At 53.5% G+C, this 17,583-nt stretch overlaps 1 protein-coding gene across 2 annotated transcripts; it reads right to left on the reverse strand.

Annotated features, from left to right (window-relative positions):
• Window positions 1–1,341: 1,341 nt before the first annotated feature.
• On the reverse strand, window positions 1,342–16,716 carry RBFA (ribosome binding factor A). 2 transcript variants are annotated; one of them, XM_058691733.1, is made up of 7 exons: window positions 16,518–16,716; window positions 13,546–13,588; window positions 12,759–12,935; window positions 12,067–12,179; window positions 9,445–9,529; window positions 5,297–5,370; window positions 1,342–4,240 (listed from the first exon to the last, which is right to left on the reverse strand). In XM_058691733.1, the coding sequence occupies exons 1-7, from the start codon at window positions 16,676–16,678 to the stop codon at window positions 3,904–3,906; spliced, it is 990 nt and encodes a 329-aa protein (XP_058547716.1). In that variant the 5' UTR covers window positions 16,679–16,716; the 3' UTR covers window positions 1,342–3,903. The 2 variants fall into 2 exon arrangements, with proteins under 2 accessions (XP_058547716.1, XP_058547717.1); XM_058691734.1 differs by having other exon boundaries at window positions 16,498–16,597.
• Between the last annotated feature and the right edge of the window lie 867 nt (window positions 16,717–17,583).

The following is a 17,583-nucleotide window of genomic DNA, read 5'->3' on the forward strand; positions in this document are numbered from 1 at the left end:
TTTCTCAGTCTTCCTTTTGGCCGTATGTTCTGCTTTGCCTCAGCTTTTCTCAGGCCCAGGGTGAAAAAGGGCCTCAGGCCACGCCTGCATCTACTGCCCACGTTCTCCTCTGAGCCAGCGCTAACACCTACCCCTGACTCGGAGCAGACCCCGCCGGCCCATTAGTCGATCAACACGTACTATACTCTGGCCTGGGAAACCTCATGCAAGAGGCAGACAAGACGCTGACTTGCACAGCAATCAGTGCAGTGAGGTCGTGGCTATGGGAATTTAGGGCACCGCAACCAAAATTGGGCGTTCACAGAAGGCTCCCCAAAGGTGGCCCGCTCCCCAAGGTGAGGCAGAAAGGGGGGAAGAGCACGTGCAAACATGACATCACAGGAAGGGGGGCAGGTGACGGGTGGCGCCAAGTGAGGCTCTGTTACAAGTGATGCCACCAGGGTCCTGAGAGAAGTGAGCCCAGAGGCTGGTGTGGGTGGGGGCTGCACCCCCTCATGACTGCAGGGGAAAAGGGCTTAAGTGTGAAAGTGGAAGGATGCTTGGCAAGAACCTCTGACTCCCAAGGCAAACCTACAGACGCAAGGCCCACTCTGACTTGGGGGGGGGCGGGGGGGGCGCGGGTGGTGTCCAGGCTGGGAGTTCAGGGTTGAGGGCACTTTGAATCTGCCTCGTACTTAGTGTCTGCTGTCGGGTCCCGGCCAGGGTGCCCCGCTGCTACGGGATCACCGCACCACTTCTGGAGGCTGCCTCCCCCTCCCCCTCCCCCCTGGCCCTTCCCACTATGGAAGTCCTAGGTTCCAGGAACTGAACGTTAGGCGACAGCTGTGTAGACAAGTACAAGGCAGGGCTACCCTCCCTCCATGGCCTCCTGCCACCACCTCGCCCCTGCCTCCACAGCCACACCGGCCACAGACTGGTTAGGACACATGCTGCAACCACCAGACTGCTTTCACTGACGGTACAATGCTGCGGTTGAATAATTAAGATTTTAAATCTTAATCACAAGAATTTACATATAGCCTATCAAGCTTCACTTGATTAACTTTGGTTCTACATCTCAACCTATCGAAAGGCAATTTTGAGTTCTATTTTGTCACGTGACACATTCTTCCCAGTTCTGCACTTTATGTAATTTCGATAGCCTTTAAGTAAGAACTGAGCGGATCCTGGGACACGGGATTTCAGAAACAGGTCTCCACACCTCAACAGGAGGGCGCGGAACACAAGGGAAGTAAGGGCCGGAGTAGCACAGGCTTTTCTCCCTCCCACGGGGTGATAGGGAGCAAATGGATCATTTATTTCACTCTAGAGCTTACATGTGTCATAGATTTAACTCGGGCGCGTTGAATATGCTTTATTCTAAGCACTTTTCAGTTTCAAAAAATGCACGTATCAGAAACTCTTGAACAGAAAAGGTGCCGTAAAAAAGTTGGAGATATCCTTGGGGAGCCTGGGTGGCTCAGTCGGTTGAGCATCTGACTTCAGCTCAGGTCATGATCTTGCCATTCGTGGGTTCAAGCGCCACGTCGGGCTCTGTGCTGACGGCTCGGAGCCTGGAGCCTGCTTCCAATTCTGCGTCTCCCTCTCTCTCTGCCCCTCCCCTGCTCATGCTCATGCTCTGTCTCTCTCAAAAGTAAATAAACATTAAAAAAATTTTTTTAAAAAAGTTGGAGATATCCTGAACTTTACTGATAGGACCTAAAAGGCCAAGATGTCAGAGGGAAGACTCGAGGGAGGAACCCCTTCTGAACATGAAGTGAGCGTTCAAAGACTGAAAACGATGGTCTTCCGGGCAGTCTTCCCATGGAAGCCTGTCAAATTTTCTGTCCTGTTCGGTGTTTCAGCTGCTTGATATGTGGTTATTTTCAGTTCTGTTCTCAGGCTACTCAGTCCTTTCCAGGGTGGGACTGCTGGCTGCCAGCTGAAGCTCCCCCGTAGACGCCCGGCTTGTACGAGAGGGAGTGGCCTGGGACGAGGCAGAAGAAGGCGCCAGGAAGGCACAGAGCTGCCAGGCCCACCCGCAAACCTCCACACACACAACCCAGAAGCTCCGTGAACACGCTGTACCTGAAGTTCCAAGTCCTTCTAACAAACGCTAAGGTGAAGTAGGAAGCACTCTCTGCACTCAGAGGTCCTGTGCTTAGTGAGGGTTCTTTCCACCCCAAAGAGAAGACGAACCCTTACAAAGGTGCAGAGTACCAAATGCCAGCAGCTAACAGAGATGCTGTTAGAGTGACCTTTAACTCTGTAAAACCAGTCCACACCACCAGGCAGCCCCTCGGTCTCCGCTCTAGTCTTGGCCCCGTTTCTGGTCTCCAACTGTACTTACAGGGAGAACCTAAGACAATCGGTAGGAGTACGGAGCACAGAATTTCCCGGTCTAAAAACACATCTTTTTCCTGCCATTTGTTGACTTTTGGAAGCACAGGTGGAAAAGAGGAAAGAAAAGAGCAGGCCAGCACCCTGCACCGGCCTCTCCCAGTGCCCGTTACTTGACACACAACACAGACGGGCACGTCCCCGTCCACGGCACACTGAGCTCACAATCCAGGAATCCAGGCTTGTTCCCGCTGCTCCGCACGGACGTCTGGACACCTTCGGCAGTGGAGACCAGATCTACGGTCAGCAGAACGGGCTGCCTGGTGCTGCAGGGTCCTGTATCAGTCAGGGTTTTTATACCGTGTATTTGTGATGTTATAACATCTTGGGGGCCTTGCTGGCTGCGGAGACACTGCCCCTCCCAGGGCTGATTCCTAAAGACAGTGAACCATTCCCCTGTAAACTCACATTTTATGTACAGACCCACAGATCCAGAGCACACACTCCCAACCACCTCCTTTATCTCGCTCTTGCACACCAGCCAGTATTTCCTCTGCCACACATCCCCCAGGGCCAGGACTCAACACGCAGAAAGCACTCCTATAGCCCAGAGCCTGCTGAAACTACTCACACTATCCAGCCTCGGCCATTCATTCCTGCAGAAGCCACACCTTGTCCTCTCCCTCAGCCTCCTGACCGACCCTGGAGCTTCCCCGAGTGGCCCTGCACGGCATGTCCCCACCTCCCGGGAATGTGGTGAATGAACTCCCCTTTCCGGACAGCAGGCTCAAGGTGTGTCTTCCCGCTCCTGGTTAGAGCAAAGCATGTACATTTTCACAAGCTGACAGTGTGCACGCCAGCAACCGCACTCCCGGGTGAAATGCTCCACACGCGCGGCTACGAGCACCTTCCAGGGCAGACGGGATCACCCGAGTGCCACCTGGGCAGCTACGTGCCTAGAGCTTCCCAGTGGTCCGCCCGCGTCCCGTGACAGGTCCCTTCAACAGGGGCTGCTGTGCCCACAAAGGCAGCGTTGCCGGTGCCGCCTGCCTACTGGGCACCGGCCCTGTTACCAGACGCCAGAAGGTGCCCAGGGGACAGCAGTGCTTCCTTCCTGACACTGTTTACAAAAGCAAGTCCCGAGCCTCCTTGCTCCACCTCACTAGCGCCCGTCTCATCATCCAAGCCGCGCTGATGCCGTCCTCAGCATCTCGACACCGATGGCACTCGGGAAACGGAGGTGCCCCTCGCCCGGGAGCAGCTGCTCTAGGTCACACGTGGAGCAGGGTTTCTTTCACTTCCTTCCAACAGTGCTGTGACGCCCCTGACCCACACTCCCTGCATGGCAGCTGTCCTGCCCGGGGGAAAACTAGACGTGGGGCCATTCCAAGTCCACCAGGAGGACAGAGCTTAGGGAATGAGCGGGATCACACACAAGGCGACGCTCTGCCTTGCTTGCTGGGAGCGCGCGAGGGGTGAAAAGCGGGACAAAGAGGCCTGACTGTCCCCACAGGCCCCCTTCCTTCTCAGGCTAAGTCACAAGGCTGCCCGGGCGGTGGGACCGTGGTTCCGCCCAGCAGAGCCTCACACCCCACCCCCTCTCCGCCCCTCAGTCACCTCCGCCCTTCCTGCCGCCCCTCGCGAGCCATCCAGGTCAGGGTCCGGGTAGCCACTCGCTGCCCTCGACAGGTGGTTCTCGCGGGAGAGGTCGCCATCTGCGCAGGGTGTGGCTGCCACGTTTCCCTCTCGTGTGTGTGTCAGTGGAGACTCTGCGGGGCTCTCGCTCCTGCATCCTTGCTCTTTTCTCCTCTTATATTCCGTGATCTGTTTGTTGAGCGCCTCGTGATCAATCCCACACAGACTTGAGCAGGCGGCAGGGCCCTGGGTGCTGCGTGAAGGGGCGTCCAGGGCCCCACAGCCCCTGGAGGGGAGAAGAGACGTCAGGTGAAGTGTGGGTGAAGCCGGGCGGTGTGGGGGCTCCTGGCCACCTCCTGGTGGACCCACTGACGTCCGAGGGAGGCTGGGGGATACGGCACGAGGAAGGGGCTCCGCTCCCGTGTATGGTGAGGCCCAGGACAGCTTGGACACAGCCCTCCTGTCAGATGCCCTCTCAGTTGCTTTTCCCCAAATACAGCCAGCGTGCTAGGCCCGTCAGGCAGAATTATGGGTACGGTCCTTTACATGTGCCACTCAGGGTACTTGTCAAAACCCAAACATGGCCGTGTCCTGCCTCTGACCCCCCTCCTGCTCAGCTCCGGAAGGCTCAACTCCCTGCTGGTCCGGGATGCGGGCACTCACTGCTGCCTGGGGCCCTCGGGGCGCAGCGTCCCCTCCCCTGGGAAGCAGGTCGCTGGGGGCCCCACCCAAGTCCTGACAGTGCTGCCCCTGACGCGCCCGCTCTGAGAACACAGGCTCAGGACCTGCTGAAGCTCTTCCGGAACCCGGAACGGGGCCCCTCCACATACAGCTCACGTCTCTTTCTCAGCTGCAGCACCGCCCCCACCTCCTGACCCCTCCCCAACGGAAGGGGTGTCCTACATGCCCTTCTTGACACACAATCATCTGTGGATTCACTGCTCCCTGTGGGTCTCCGCCAGCAAAATGCAAGCTCCAAAGACCCCAATGTCTGTTCTATTCACATACGTATTGTACATGCTAGAACAGAGCCACAGGACATGCTCAGTAAAAATGTGCCGAGTGGAAAAACAGGACGAGGGAGAGACACCTGTCCCCTCTCCAGGAGTCACCATAGCGATGGCAGATGCCACGGGCTCCAGCACTGTCGGGTAGACCACCGAGGCACTCCGAGCAGCCTTGCTGAGTACTAAGAACCACTGCAGACTGCCCCCGGGACCCGCCACAGGTCACTGCCAGGCTGCCGGGGCAGAGCACGGCCAGGGGTGCAGAACTGGGCAGCTGCCGTGGGAATCGCACCAGGGCGTTTGCCCAGGACAATCAAAACCATGTCCACGTGTACCTGGCATCACTTTGCACACGGTCTTCTCTTTCCTCTGGGGGCCCAAAATCAGCATTTGCCAGTAACCAATCAACCTGGAAAGGGGCATAGAGAGCAATTCAGTAAGCCACACCTCTGTGCCACCTGCACCACGGCCCAGCTCAGACACAGGCCTTCCAACTGTCCTCCGTGCCCCTCCGGTGACATCCCCCGGGATGAGGCCATTCACCAGTCTGTGCTTTCAAACACCTGTTACTTAGCAATCACATTTTCTCTAATAACGAACCGAGGCTTTCCTAAAACTACACTTAAAACTTGTAAACTTCAGTCAAATTTATGAAGAAACCAGTTAACTATTAGCTCAATTAAGTAACGTTTCCTGATTCCGAATGAAGTTGTATAAAACACTTAAACTGAACTTTGCCACAGAACTTGTGTGTTTGGGAAAAGAAAGCCTCCTGGCATAGCAACAAAGCCACAGTCAGGGGCGCGGCATGCGAATCCAGCTCCAAGGTGTCTGAGGGGCCCAATCTGGAAACAAGAGCTCCCCTCGGTGGGGGCACGCACACCACTGCTGAGCCCAGGGCGCTACACAGGCCCCTGCTCCCTGGATACCGCGGGTGGCTCCCACCTCTACCTGCGTGCCCAGGACACACACCTGGACCCTACCTGGCCACAGTGCCGGCCCGGGATGGCCCAGATCTGGGACCAGGGCCCGGCGTTCTGCAGCAACAGACTGCATCATCACAAACCAACGGCAGAACCGAGGGAAAAGTCTGTCCACAGAAAATGCCAGAAACAGCACTAACGATGCCACAACACGAGGACCAAGCGTGGGTCTCCCAAGCTGGCTGGGAGAACGTGTGCTCGCACCCGACAAGGACAGGACGTGTGGCCATCTTGCGAAGGTCCACCCTGAGCGCACCTCACACGACTGGGCAAAAGACCTGGTGAGACCTGACAAAACAAGGAAAGGCCACCAGGCACAGGGGAAGGTGCTCGACTAGTCATCGAGAAGACACACGTGAGCCACGCCACGGCGCCCCGCTCACCTGCAACCGGCGGCTTCCTCACAATTACAGACACTTGCCACTCCTACGTGCTGCCCTAAGAGACACAGAAACGTCCATCCACACAAAAACGTGTACACACACGTTCACAACAGCTTCACTCAGAGCAACCGAGAATTAGAAAGACAGACAAACGTCCATGAGAAGGTGAACAAATGAAACGTAGCGTGTTCATATAATGACCCCACTTACCAAGAAAAAAGGAACCACTCACACCGAAACAACGTGAATCTCGAAAACAGTGCTGAGCAAAAGCAGCCAGGTGCCAAGACAACGTCCTAGGTGTGAAATTGCAGAAATCTAACAAGGAAAACTTGGGGCACCCGGTAGGCTGGGTCGGAAGAGCATCTGACTCCTGACCTCAGGGTCACGATTTCAAGTCCCACGTTGGGTGTAGAGATATAGAACTTAAAAAAAAAAAAGATGGGTGGTGGGAAGGGTGAGGACGGGGCGGGCCTCTGGGTAAATCCTGCCGCAGCAAAGCTTTCGTTAAAAGTCTTAACAAAGAACCAACGCAGACACCACCAAACCCTAACACGTCACCACAGGCTGCAGGGCTGAGTCCCAGCTGAACTCCGCATGCACAGAACCTCGGGAGAGGACGGAAGCGGCTCAGTGCCCACCCCAAGGAGAAGTCCAGGCTCTAGCATGAGGCCCGTGGGGCGAGGTGAGCACGGCCCACCCACGCCTGCTCTCAGAAGCGGGGAGACCAGCAAATGTGTAATAAATCCCAACGCTGGGAACACAGTTTATGTATTTTCTTTAAAAATCTACTTTTCGTCCTTTCTAATTATGACAAAATCGACATTGTACAAACCCTTTGACTGAAATGTAATACACGGGAAAAGCGCAAGGACATCAAGGCATACGGCTCAATGACATGTCACAAAGGGACTGTGCCTGTGGACATCCCCCTGACGTTTAAGGAGACAAACCCCAGGAAACTTCGAGCCCCTCCTGCCCACTCCCTGCCCAAAGACAGGCACTAGTTTGACTTCCGTCACCACAGACCGGTCGCACGTGTCCCTGCACGTCCCACAGACAGAATCACAGGGACCACGGCCTCGCCTGGGGCTCCACGTTCACCCCTCCACGGCTGAACCAGAGCTAGGCACCTACAAGAAAGCCCAACACCAGCACCCGCACACCTCTGGCGGACACGCGTTTCCGTGGGCCCCCCCGCGGGAGCTCTGGGTCACAGGATATGCGTGCGCAGCTTCCACGCGGCTTCCACGGGACCACAGGGTGGCGGGGCCGCAGCCCCGTGATTCCTCCACGCGCGATGTGGTCACCGTTTAGTGTCATCCGCTGCGGGGGAAGGGCACGCGCTGCACCTCCCTGTGGTTTCCGTTCCCGCTTTCTTCCCGACACCAGGGACATCGGGGCCTACCGGCAGTGACGGCAGCGAAGCCAAGTGCCCCTCGGGGCTCGGCCTGGACGGAGCTGGTGCCGCTCTGCTTCCTGACACCGCGAAGTACGCGCTGCGACCACCGCCGGCCGCTACCACTTCCCACCACCCGCGACGCCTCCACGTGTGCAGCCCACACGACACACACGTGCGCTGAGGGTACGAGACTCCAAGTTTCACCCACAAACCCCAACTTCAAATCTGCGTGTCTATCCAGATTACTTTGCCACTGGCTGACTTCAACTCTCTCACAAACGGACACAAGGGTCTCAAAACCACCGCACTGACTTCTGCAAGAGCCAGCCAACAATGACCGTGATGACTGTGCACTCGGCTAGCCACCTGCCCCCATCAGAGACCCCTCGGTCGGGTCCCTGCTTGCTTCTGACTACAGTGACAGCGAGCCAGGCAGAAGCCTAACTCTGCCCCCGGCACAGGAAGGGCACAGAGGACAGACGCGGGGCCTCCACCGCGAATACCCAGCAGCAGCATCTCTGGAGAAAGAACCGCTCCAGGATGCTTTGAGCACTGTCTGCGCCTCCCTCCTTCCAATCACTTTTTCTAGAAAGGAGCCCACGGAGCCAGGCAGGACCTCGCTGGCGAGAGAGGGACAAGCCTGGGATGGTGAGAGCAGAGGTACTTCCTTCCACCAACTCAACCGGACATGCACGCGTGAGCTCCCTGCTGCACTCTCCCCGGCACACGCCTAACCTATGCTCTCCTGGGTTCTCTAAAGCTGGCACTGGTCACTTCACTCCTCCGTCTCCTTTTGTCGCTAGGAAAAGCCCCTACCTGTCAAGGTTATTGTTTGTATAAGGTTTTCAGTGTTGCTTGTATAATGAATAACAAAGATAAAAATGTGCGATTAGACTTGTTTTCCTCTGTGCCTCTAAAAACTACCTAGTCCTGGGGCGCCTGGGTGGCGCAGTCGGTTAATCGTCCAACTTCAGCCAGGTCACGATCTCGCAGTCCGTGAGTTCGAGCCCCGCGTCAGGCTCTGGGCTGATGGCTCGGAGCCTGGAGCCTGTTTCTGATTCTGTGTCTCCCTCTCTCTCTCTGCCCCTCCCCCGTTCATGCTCTGTCTCTCTCTGTCCCAAAAATAAATAAAAAACGTTGAAAAAAAAATTAAAAAAAATAAAAATAAAAATAAAAACTACCTAGTCCTGCAGTGGATAACAGCTACCTAACTATAATCATAAGTGCTACTTACTGGGGGTTTTGTAAACTTTTTAAAAGTGTGACGTATCTTAATGACCACCAGGTAACACCACACAGATACAAATATATACACACATATATTTACACACAGGTTTTAGACCTCATAATTAACAGTATTTAAAGTAAGGGAAATTATACAAAACGGTTACAGAAGTAACCTCTGGTGTGAAGTAACTGTAGACGGTCAGATCCAGGGAGGGAGGCGGCTTTGCCTGCATCAACTTTGTAAGACAAGAAACAGAGACTTGGTGTCCTGGTGAGAGATACAGTGGTAAGCAGTTAAAATTTAAAGCCTGAAGAGTGGTTCCTTCTGGGGAGTCTGGCCGGGACAGAGGCATGGGAGCCTCACTTTTCATTTGTACCCACCAAGGGTTGCTTCCTTTAACTGTACACATCATCATCTGAATCTCTCAAAATTAAATATAAAATCTTACTCATATAAAAGCTCATTATGGAAGGTCCCTTAGCCTTACCTCAGCTAGAGCCGCGTTTCCTTTGTCCTGAAGAAACACTATCGGCGGCACGTTCCTCAGGATCTGCTGGGACATCAAAATGTGCCTGGAGAGAGACAAAGCACACTGTGCGCTGCAGGTGACACTTAGCGGACAGAAAAATATACAGTAACCTCACGGAGAGGTAAGACAGAAGATCTGCTTATCACATTACTCAAAACACCAACACGTCAGCCCAGGAAAGTCTTCCGCAGGCAACCGCCACATCACAAAAGGGATACAAAACACATCATCACAACTATTTTTAGCTGCCTAAATGCAACTCTTGAGATCCTAACGAATAACCTGATCTTTGCTTAGACGCCTCCCGGGCAGCACCGTGGCAGTGGGCTGCGTGGTCTGGGCACCGACAACCCGCCTCAGCTTCGTTCCAGTGGACATCCACTGGCACCAAGGCCACACAAGTGCACCGAGGTCCTCAGCCATTCTCAGGCACATGTCATTCTCTGCATCGGTCACTGATACAAGCAGACTAAGGTGAACTGGCTGTAGCCAGTCCACGGCGAAAACACTGGTGAGCACAGCCTCTGCACACAGCGACGGCAGGTCCTGGCCCGTGATTACAGGAGAGCCTCTACACCAAACCTCAGGTGAGCAGAAGAGCTGGGGAAAGGGACGGTCTGTTCGGTTGGATTTTCTGATTACCCAAAAACTCATCAGAAAGCAATGCTGTTAGTACAACACTTGTCAGAAATCTTTTTCTTGTTTCTGTTAACAAGAGAAAAATGAAATTAACTGAGTACTCCTTGATACACAATTAATCCTCTCCTCTAAAGAGACTCCTAGGGCCTCCTGGGAATGATGTCAGCTGAGCTGAAGCAGACAGTATGTGCAAACCGTAGTTCCACATAGGATTCCATCCCCCTCTCCTGAAAGTGAAGTGTGAGGTACAAGGGAGAGGCGAGAGGAACAGAGAGAGGAAGGAAGCGGGAAGGAGGGAATCCAGTTCTGAGTGCTGCTTGGTTAGGTTTCTGCATTTCTTAAGACTGGGGAGAAAACACAGTAACTCCTTTCCTAGCACCCACCTCGGTAGTTCTCAACTTTTTAGTCTCAAGACCTCTTTATACTCTTAAAACTTACTGAGGACACCCAAGAGCTTTCGTTGATGAGTGTTGTATCTGTCTGTATCTACCACACTATAAATAAAAGTGAGAATTTGAAAAACAGACATTCGTTCATTCAAGATAACAAACCTATTAAATGTTTACGTGGGATTTTTAATGAAAATAACTAAACCACTGGAGATAATTATTCCCAAAAAAATGACTGAGAAACGTGGCCTTGTTTACATAGTCACAAATCTCTCTAATGCCCAGCTTAATGGGAGACGTTCTCCCCGCTGCACCCAAGCTGCTTTGTTATTCTGGCTGGACTAGAAGAAGATCCGGCCTCACACTGCCCTGTAACTGGAAAAGGAGCAAATGAACACCACTCCAGAAAAGAATGGATCTTCTCCGACACTCCACAAAAACTCAACAAAGGATACTGTTAGAGTTAGTTGCAGCGTGGAATCTGAAACCAGATCAATGAGTGTCACTGTCATATTAAAATCCACTGGTGTATCTTGACCTCGAATGGCTCTTTCCCTATGCTTGAGTTTGTAACTTCAGGCGTTAGTCATTTGGAAAACACTGGCTCACCAAATTACCCAGATTTGCAGAATGTTGACACACTGACCAGTATGACACTGCATTTGTCAACATGACCAACGTTCTCATCGAGAGTCTTTAAGTATCAGAAAGCTACCAAAATCACGATGGTGGATACAGGTTTTCTAAAATCAATTTTCACTTGAAAGCTTGAATTTTATCACTGGCAACAAGTATAGTCAGTTGTTTTCCCTGAAGGGACAGGTTCACTTTGCTCATTTTAGAGAAAATGTGTCAAATACCCAAATCTGAAAAAACCACAGCTTGTGGTTCACTTGTCATTTCCAGTGAACAGTGTCTATTTCAGCTCACGATCAACTGTGTGTTTCCCAGACAACCACATCAGCACGGGTTATTTTAGGCTTCCTTCCCACCACACAGAACATTACAACGACAGGTACCCAAGAGTTAGGATTTAATACAATTAGTAACTTTTGCTTATTCATCATGGATAGTCTTTTTTTTTTTTTTTTAATGTTTATCTATTTTTCAGACAGAGAGAGACAGAGCATGAACAGGGAAGGGAGAGAGAGAGGGAGACACAGAATCCGAAGCAGGCTCCAGGCTGTCAGCACAGAGCCTGACGCTCACAGACCGTGAGATCATGACCTGAGCCGAAGTCAGAGGCTCAACCGAACGAGCCACCCAGGCGCCCCATCACAGGTATCCTTAAACCGAAGTGGCATTGTGTTTTACTGGGAGCACATGGCATGAAGCTACAATGACCACAGGGACACCTGGGTGTCAGCAGTCCCCAGAAGTCTGGGGCCACACTGAGAACCGCTGTCCAAGATGACGTCTCACGTGCAGATGTAAACTACATCTTGAAATTTAAGAAAATGCGTCCAAAATTTTCCTTCAAAGCAAAAAAACCTAATGCAACAAGAGGGAAACACAAGGTGCGTGCGGAAGCAGACACGAAGAGTGCGGTCACCTCATGTGCGCGGCGCTCCTCCGCAGGACGGCCTCTGTGTGCGCGTTCTGTTCGGCCGAGACGGTTGTCCTCCAGTACACACGGCAGGCCGAGAAATCTGAAGTCAGAGACACCTGAGTCCCACCCACCCCAGCCTCAAGTCACTGTCCGCTTCCGTGGGCTTCTGCGGACCACAGGCCGCGGCTGAAGACCAGCTCATCGGCAATCTTCAGCTCCAGGCACCCACCACCCAGAAGCAGGCGCTCCCGCAGGCACCGCGACAGGCCACCATCTCCGGCCACACACTCACAAGGGGTGAAGCTGCGCCCGGAATCCAAACCCTCATCGTCCCTGACCCCAAGCCCACAGCGCACATCAGAACCGCTGGAACTACCACTTATTTTCCCATTTCCCTCCAGCTCAGCTCGCTCTAGGGACAGGGAGACTGCAGCGAGGCACCTCCTGTCTTCTCACCAAGACAAACGCACACGCGTCCACCCATGATGCTTCCTGGGCATCTGACAACGCCCTCAGTGCTTGCACACCACACACACATGTGCACACGTACCCTCCGTCTTCACAACTCGAATGGTCCCACTTAGCATCACTAGTGAACTTCAAAGACCCTGAGTCTAGCATGGCGCCTTCTTTCTAACCACTAGACGCAGGCCTGCGGGCCTCACCCCGATTCCTCCCACCCGGGCCCAGTCTACCTTGGAGAGCTGCACATTCAGGTCACAGATCTCCTGGCTCACTTCAGGGGTGCACAGCAGATCAGTCAGCGCTTTGTAGAGGAGGCCGTTCAGGGCTCTCAGGCGCACCTGGTCGTCCTTCCTGGTTTTCTTTGAGGTGGTCTTCGTTAGGAATCCCAACTGGGACGGCTTGTACATCTCCATCAAGAAGGACAGACAGAAAGGCCAACGTTACAACTGTACGTTAAACTTGTCCTAATCTACAAAAAGGGAGCTGGGAAGGACTTAGCACCTTGAAAAACAAAAACCAACGTTACCCTCAACCATCTCAGCTTGATTCATTAAGATACAATTTACAGACCTGGATCCTTCCTAGATTTTACCTAGCGCCCCTCCAAAATTAAAAGTACTGTCAGTATGTATTTTTTCCTCCCCAAAATCTCACTGAAACATAATCCACATACCATAAAATTCTCCCTTTCTAAAGATACACAATTCAGTGGTTTTTAACACACAATGTAATTTTTCTAACAAGAACCATTTATTATATAAACTTTTACAGCACATCTACACGTGTCATGCACACAAAAAACCACTGTTAGTATTTGATAACAGAGACAACATTCCAGAAAACTTTAGTATGACTTTTTTTTTTAAGTCAAAATTCACTCTACCAGTGTATCTAGTCCCAGCCTGCAGACCTTGTGCATTCAAACTTGGAAATGGAAGGACGGCCAGGCTGGAGTTTTGCCGACTTCTGGAACCTCACGCCCACCAGAGTCTACAGCAGCTGCTACTCTGGACTTACCAAGTGAGAGCCCAAGGAAGGACCTTCATACCAAAACTTCTTTCTGTGGGGAGAAAGTAAGAACTATAACACTGAAGGCAAATGAAAGAAAAAAATATTATAGACACCAACTCAATACTATAATACAAAAATTCTTTTTTTATATTTTTTTAATGTTTATATATTTTTGAGAGAGAGAAAGAGACAGAGCATGAGCGGAGGAGGGGCAGAGAAAGAGGGAGACACAGAATCAGAAGCAGCTCCAGGCTCTGAGCTGTCAGCACAGCACCCGACGTGGGGCTCAAACCCACGAACCGTGAGATCATGACCTGAGCTGAAGTCAGATGCTTAATCGACCGAGCCACCCAGGTGCCCCAATACCAAAGTTCTTTTTAAGGGGCTAAACTTGGGCACAGAAATTATGTCACTGGGATGCTAAGGAATTTAGAATCTAATCAACAAGGGTCGTAGGGGAGACAAGACAGTTTTCATTCAACCTTCTGATGTTTACTTAAGGTCTACTTCCAATCCCGAAGGTGCAGAAAGAGAATCTTAAAAGAACGCCTACCAAGCTGCACCGAGCCCCGTACCACACCTGGGAAAGCAGTTTCCCAGGGCTGCGCGGCCATGCACGTGCTGGGGTTGGATGAGTAACAGGGTGGTGGCGGGGAGGCCGGCCACCTGCTGCAGGGGGAGGTTACAGATAAGCGAGGAAAGGGCGCCGGATGAGCCACGTGGACATCAGTATGGGGCTCGTCTCTCTGTGTACCAACACGGCGGTCCGTATAGAAACGTTTACAGGCAAGCGTATATGCAGAGTTAAAGTTAACGTACGTTCTCCTTTGTCAGCTGAAAAGGCCTAACAGACAGGCCAGCTCTCAAACCATCGTTTCTGATGGCGTTCTGCAATAACAGCAACCAGAGCCCCTTGGAGCAACGGCCGATTCTTGGGCCCAGAAAGGATGTGCCAGGAAAAAAGTGCACAAAAGAAAACTATTTTTTTTTTTTTAATTTTTTTTTCAACATTTTTTATTTATTTTTGGGACAGAGAGAGACAGAGCATGAACGGGGGAGGGGCAGAGAGAGAGGGAGACACAGAATCGGAAACAGGCTCCAGGCTCCGAGCCATCGGCCCAGAGCCCGACGCGGGGCTCGAACTCACGGGCCGCGAGATCGTGACCTGGCTGAAGTCGGACGCCTAACCGACTGCGCCACCCAGGCGCCCCGAAAACTATTTTTTTTAAACCCACCACAAAACCCACAATGATGAGTGTGTCTAAATGAAAGAGCTAAAACAATCTGAGCAAAATAAAGTAGTATTAGTTAACACCTGTTAAGTCCACACTGACATAAATTAGTAAATGCAGGACAAGAAACGCATCTCTCACAGAATTCCAAACAATTCAAGAGCATGACTCCCCCTCCTGAGGTGTGGGTTGCACACGGTGAGGTCCCCCTAAAGAAAATAATATGGGGGGGACACCTGGGTGACTCGGTTGAATGACTTCAGCTCAGGTCATGATCTCACGGTTTGTGAGTTCGAGCCCCATGTCGGGTTCTGCTCTCAGCCTGGAGCCTGCTTTGGATCCTCTGCCTGGCCCCCTCAGAAATGAACAAACACTGAAAAAAACAATAGTATGGAATGGGGAGTAGGTAACTTATAAACTTGACAGACGTGACCTCAAATCGTAATCAAGGTCAATGCCAACAGAGACAAGCCATATTGATGGTATGTACCTAGACATGATGGAAACAGCACTTTCCTTCTACGGTCTTCCGCCCAAGAACCCACAATGCCAACATAATCGTTAGAAGAAAAAAAATCACACAAATCCAAAGAGAGGAGCAGAAAATATCTAGAAATATCTAGAAAATATCTAACCGTAACTCCTTGAACCCATCAAGGTCACCAAACAGTCAAGAGCAGTGGCTAAATGTAATGGGGTCCTTGGATAGGGTCCTGGGACAGAAAAAGGGTGTTTTTACTAAGGAAACTGAGGGGCACCCAGGTGGCTCAGTCGGTTCAGCACCCAACTTTGGCTCAGGTCACGATCTCGCGGTTCGTGGGTTCGAGCCCCGCGTCGGGCTCTGCGCTGACGGCTCGGAGCCTGGAGCCTGCTTCCGATTCTGTGTCTCCCCCTCTCTCTGACCCTCCCCCGCTCATGCTCTCTCTCTCTCTCAAACATAAATAAACATTACAAAATTAAAAAAAAAAAAGGAAACTGGAACAAGGCATATGCTTCAGTTAATAATCACGTATCAGTACTGGCTCCTTAAGGTGACAAATGTGCCCCGCTAACATGTTAACGTAAGAGACGTGGGGTGTGGTTACGCGGGAACTAACTGTACTCTGCCAAGTTTTCTGCAAATGTTTTTAAAAATTAATCTATTAAAATAAAACAAGCACACAACCCTATCTACCATAGTCAGAACTGAAAGTGTGCGACGAAAACCAACACACTGTATTCTACTTCTGTCACGGTAAGAAAACTATCCTCAAATTAGGCCAACAAAGGAAGCAGTAACATGGGAAGAAAACGCGCGCGCTTTCTTCCTTCCCTCTGATGAATCTACAAGAACCACCAGAAATGTCCGCACCACTTTGCTTCGTACGTTCCTGACGTACCGTCAGGTTATGACCTCCACTACGGAAGCGGGCTGAGTGGGGACACGAGCAAATGCTAACCAGTGAGTGCGACTGCCTGCGAAGTTTTCCGTAAGCATCGGTCTAACGGGCAGACCGCAGCGAGGGCCCCAGGGCAAGGCCTGTGCGTGAAGCTCCGCCCCGTGGACCCAGCTCCGTGGCACCGCCCCCGCCCCACTGACCCGTCCCCGTGGGCACCGACTCCGCCCCGTCGGACCCCCCCCCCGCCCCCTACCCACCCCAGGGACTCCCCCCCGTAGACACTGCCCCCTGCCTCGAGAGCGTCGCCTCCGCTGCATGGGCACCGCCCCCACCCCGGAGGCCCTCACCCAGACTCGGTGCGCATTACTTGGTTTTCGAAGCAAACTTCTTGAGTAGGTTCTTGCCACATGGGACTGGCGAGCTGTGCACGCCTCGGGCACCGCCCGGAAGGAGAGCCACTTGCCGTCCGCCGAGCGGCATCCGAAACCTCTCGCGAAGCCCCCACACTCGAACGGCCGAAGCCCACATGGCTGCCGGGAGAGCGCCGGGGCGGAGCGACGTGGGGCGGGGCGACGTGGGGCGGGGCGACGTGGGGCGGGGCGACGCGGGGCGGGGCGACGCGGGGCGAGGTGTGGCGCGCTTGGGTCTGAGCGGAAGCGAGCGGAGTGTGGCGAGTTTGGGAACGCGGTGTCACCTGGAGGGGGCGACCCGCTTGTAGAGCGACATTGGGCGGGGCGACGCGCCTCCGGGGACACTAGGGGAGCGTGGTCTGCGTGCATAGCGGGGCGGGGTCTAGAGGCCGGGGAGAGGCGCTGCGAGGCGACGCCCTGCCCCCCAGCGCGGCTGGCGGCGTTAGTGGTGGTGAGCGCCGGGGCGGGCCGGGAGCGCGGTTCTCGCTCCCTCACGGAGCTGGGGAGGGCGCATCGCCAGGCCTGTGTCCCTTCCCCGCCCCATCGCGTGAGGAAGGCGGGGGGGCGGCTTGAGCGGCCTCGGGCGCCGGCAGTGGAGCCCCTGCCGCCTCGCCGGTCTCCCCTCCGCTCCAGAAAGGAGGCGCGCCCATCCCGGGGCCTGTCCGCAGACCCCGGCTCGGTGCCCCGCGCTCCTGTCGCCCCCCCCCCCCCAGCGGACCAGCCCCCCATTACGGGACGCCGTTCCCGCGGAAGCCCCGGAGCTTCGAACAGCACGCGCGCGCGGCACGCAGACGGTGCTCAAAAACCGCCGGTGGAATAACGGAAAGAAACGAGTGGTTCGGGCTCCAAGTGTCACGGGTACTGGGGTCCGAGGAGCTACGAGAGTTTAACGGGACGGAAGGCAGCGTGGCCCACTGGGAAACGCGCAGACCGGGCCCAGGGTTTTCATCCAAGACCGAGTATTTGCAGGCTGCCGGGACCTCAGACAGGGAATTCTCTGTGCTTCATTATGAAAACGGGGGG

This window comes from Neofelis nebulosa, chromosome 11 (assembly GCF_028018385.1).
Source record: "Neofelis nebulosa isolate mNeoNeb1 chromosome 11, mNeoNeb1.pri, whole genome shotgun sequence".
In the NCBI taxonomy this organism is placed as follows: domain Eukaryota; kingdom Metazoa; phylum Chordata; class Mammalia; order Carnivora; family Felidae; genus Neofelis; species Neofelis nebulosa.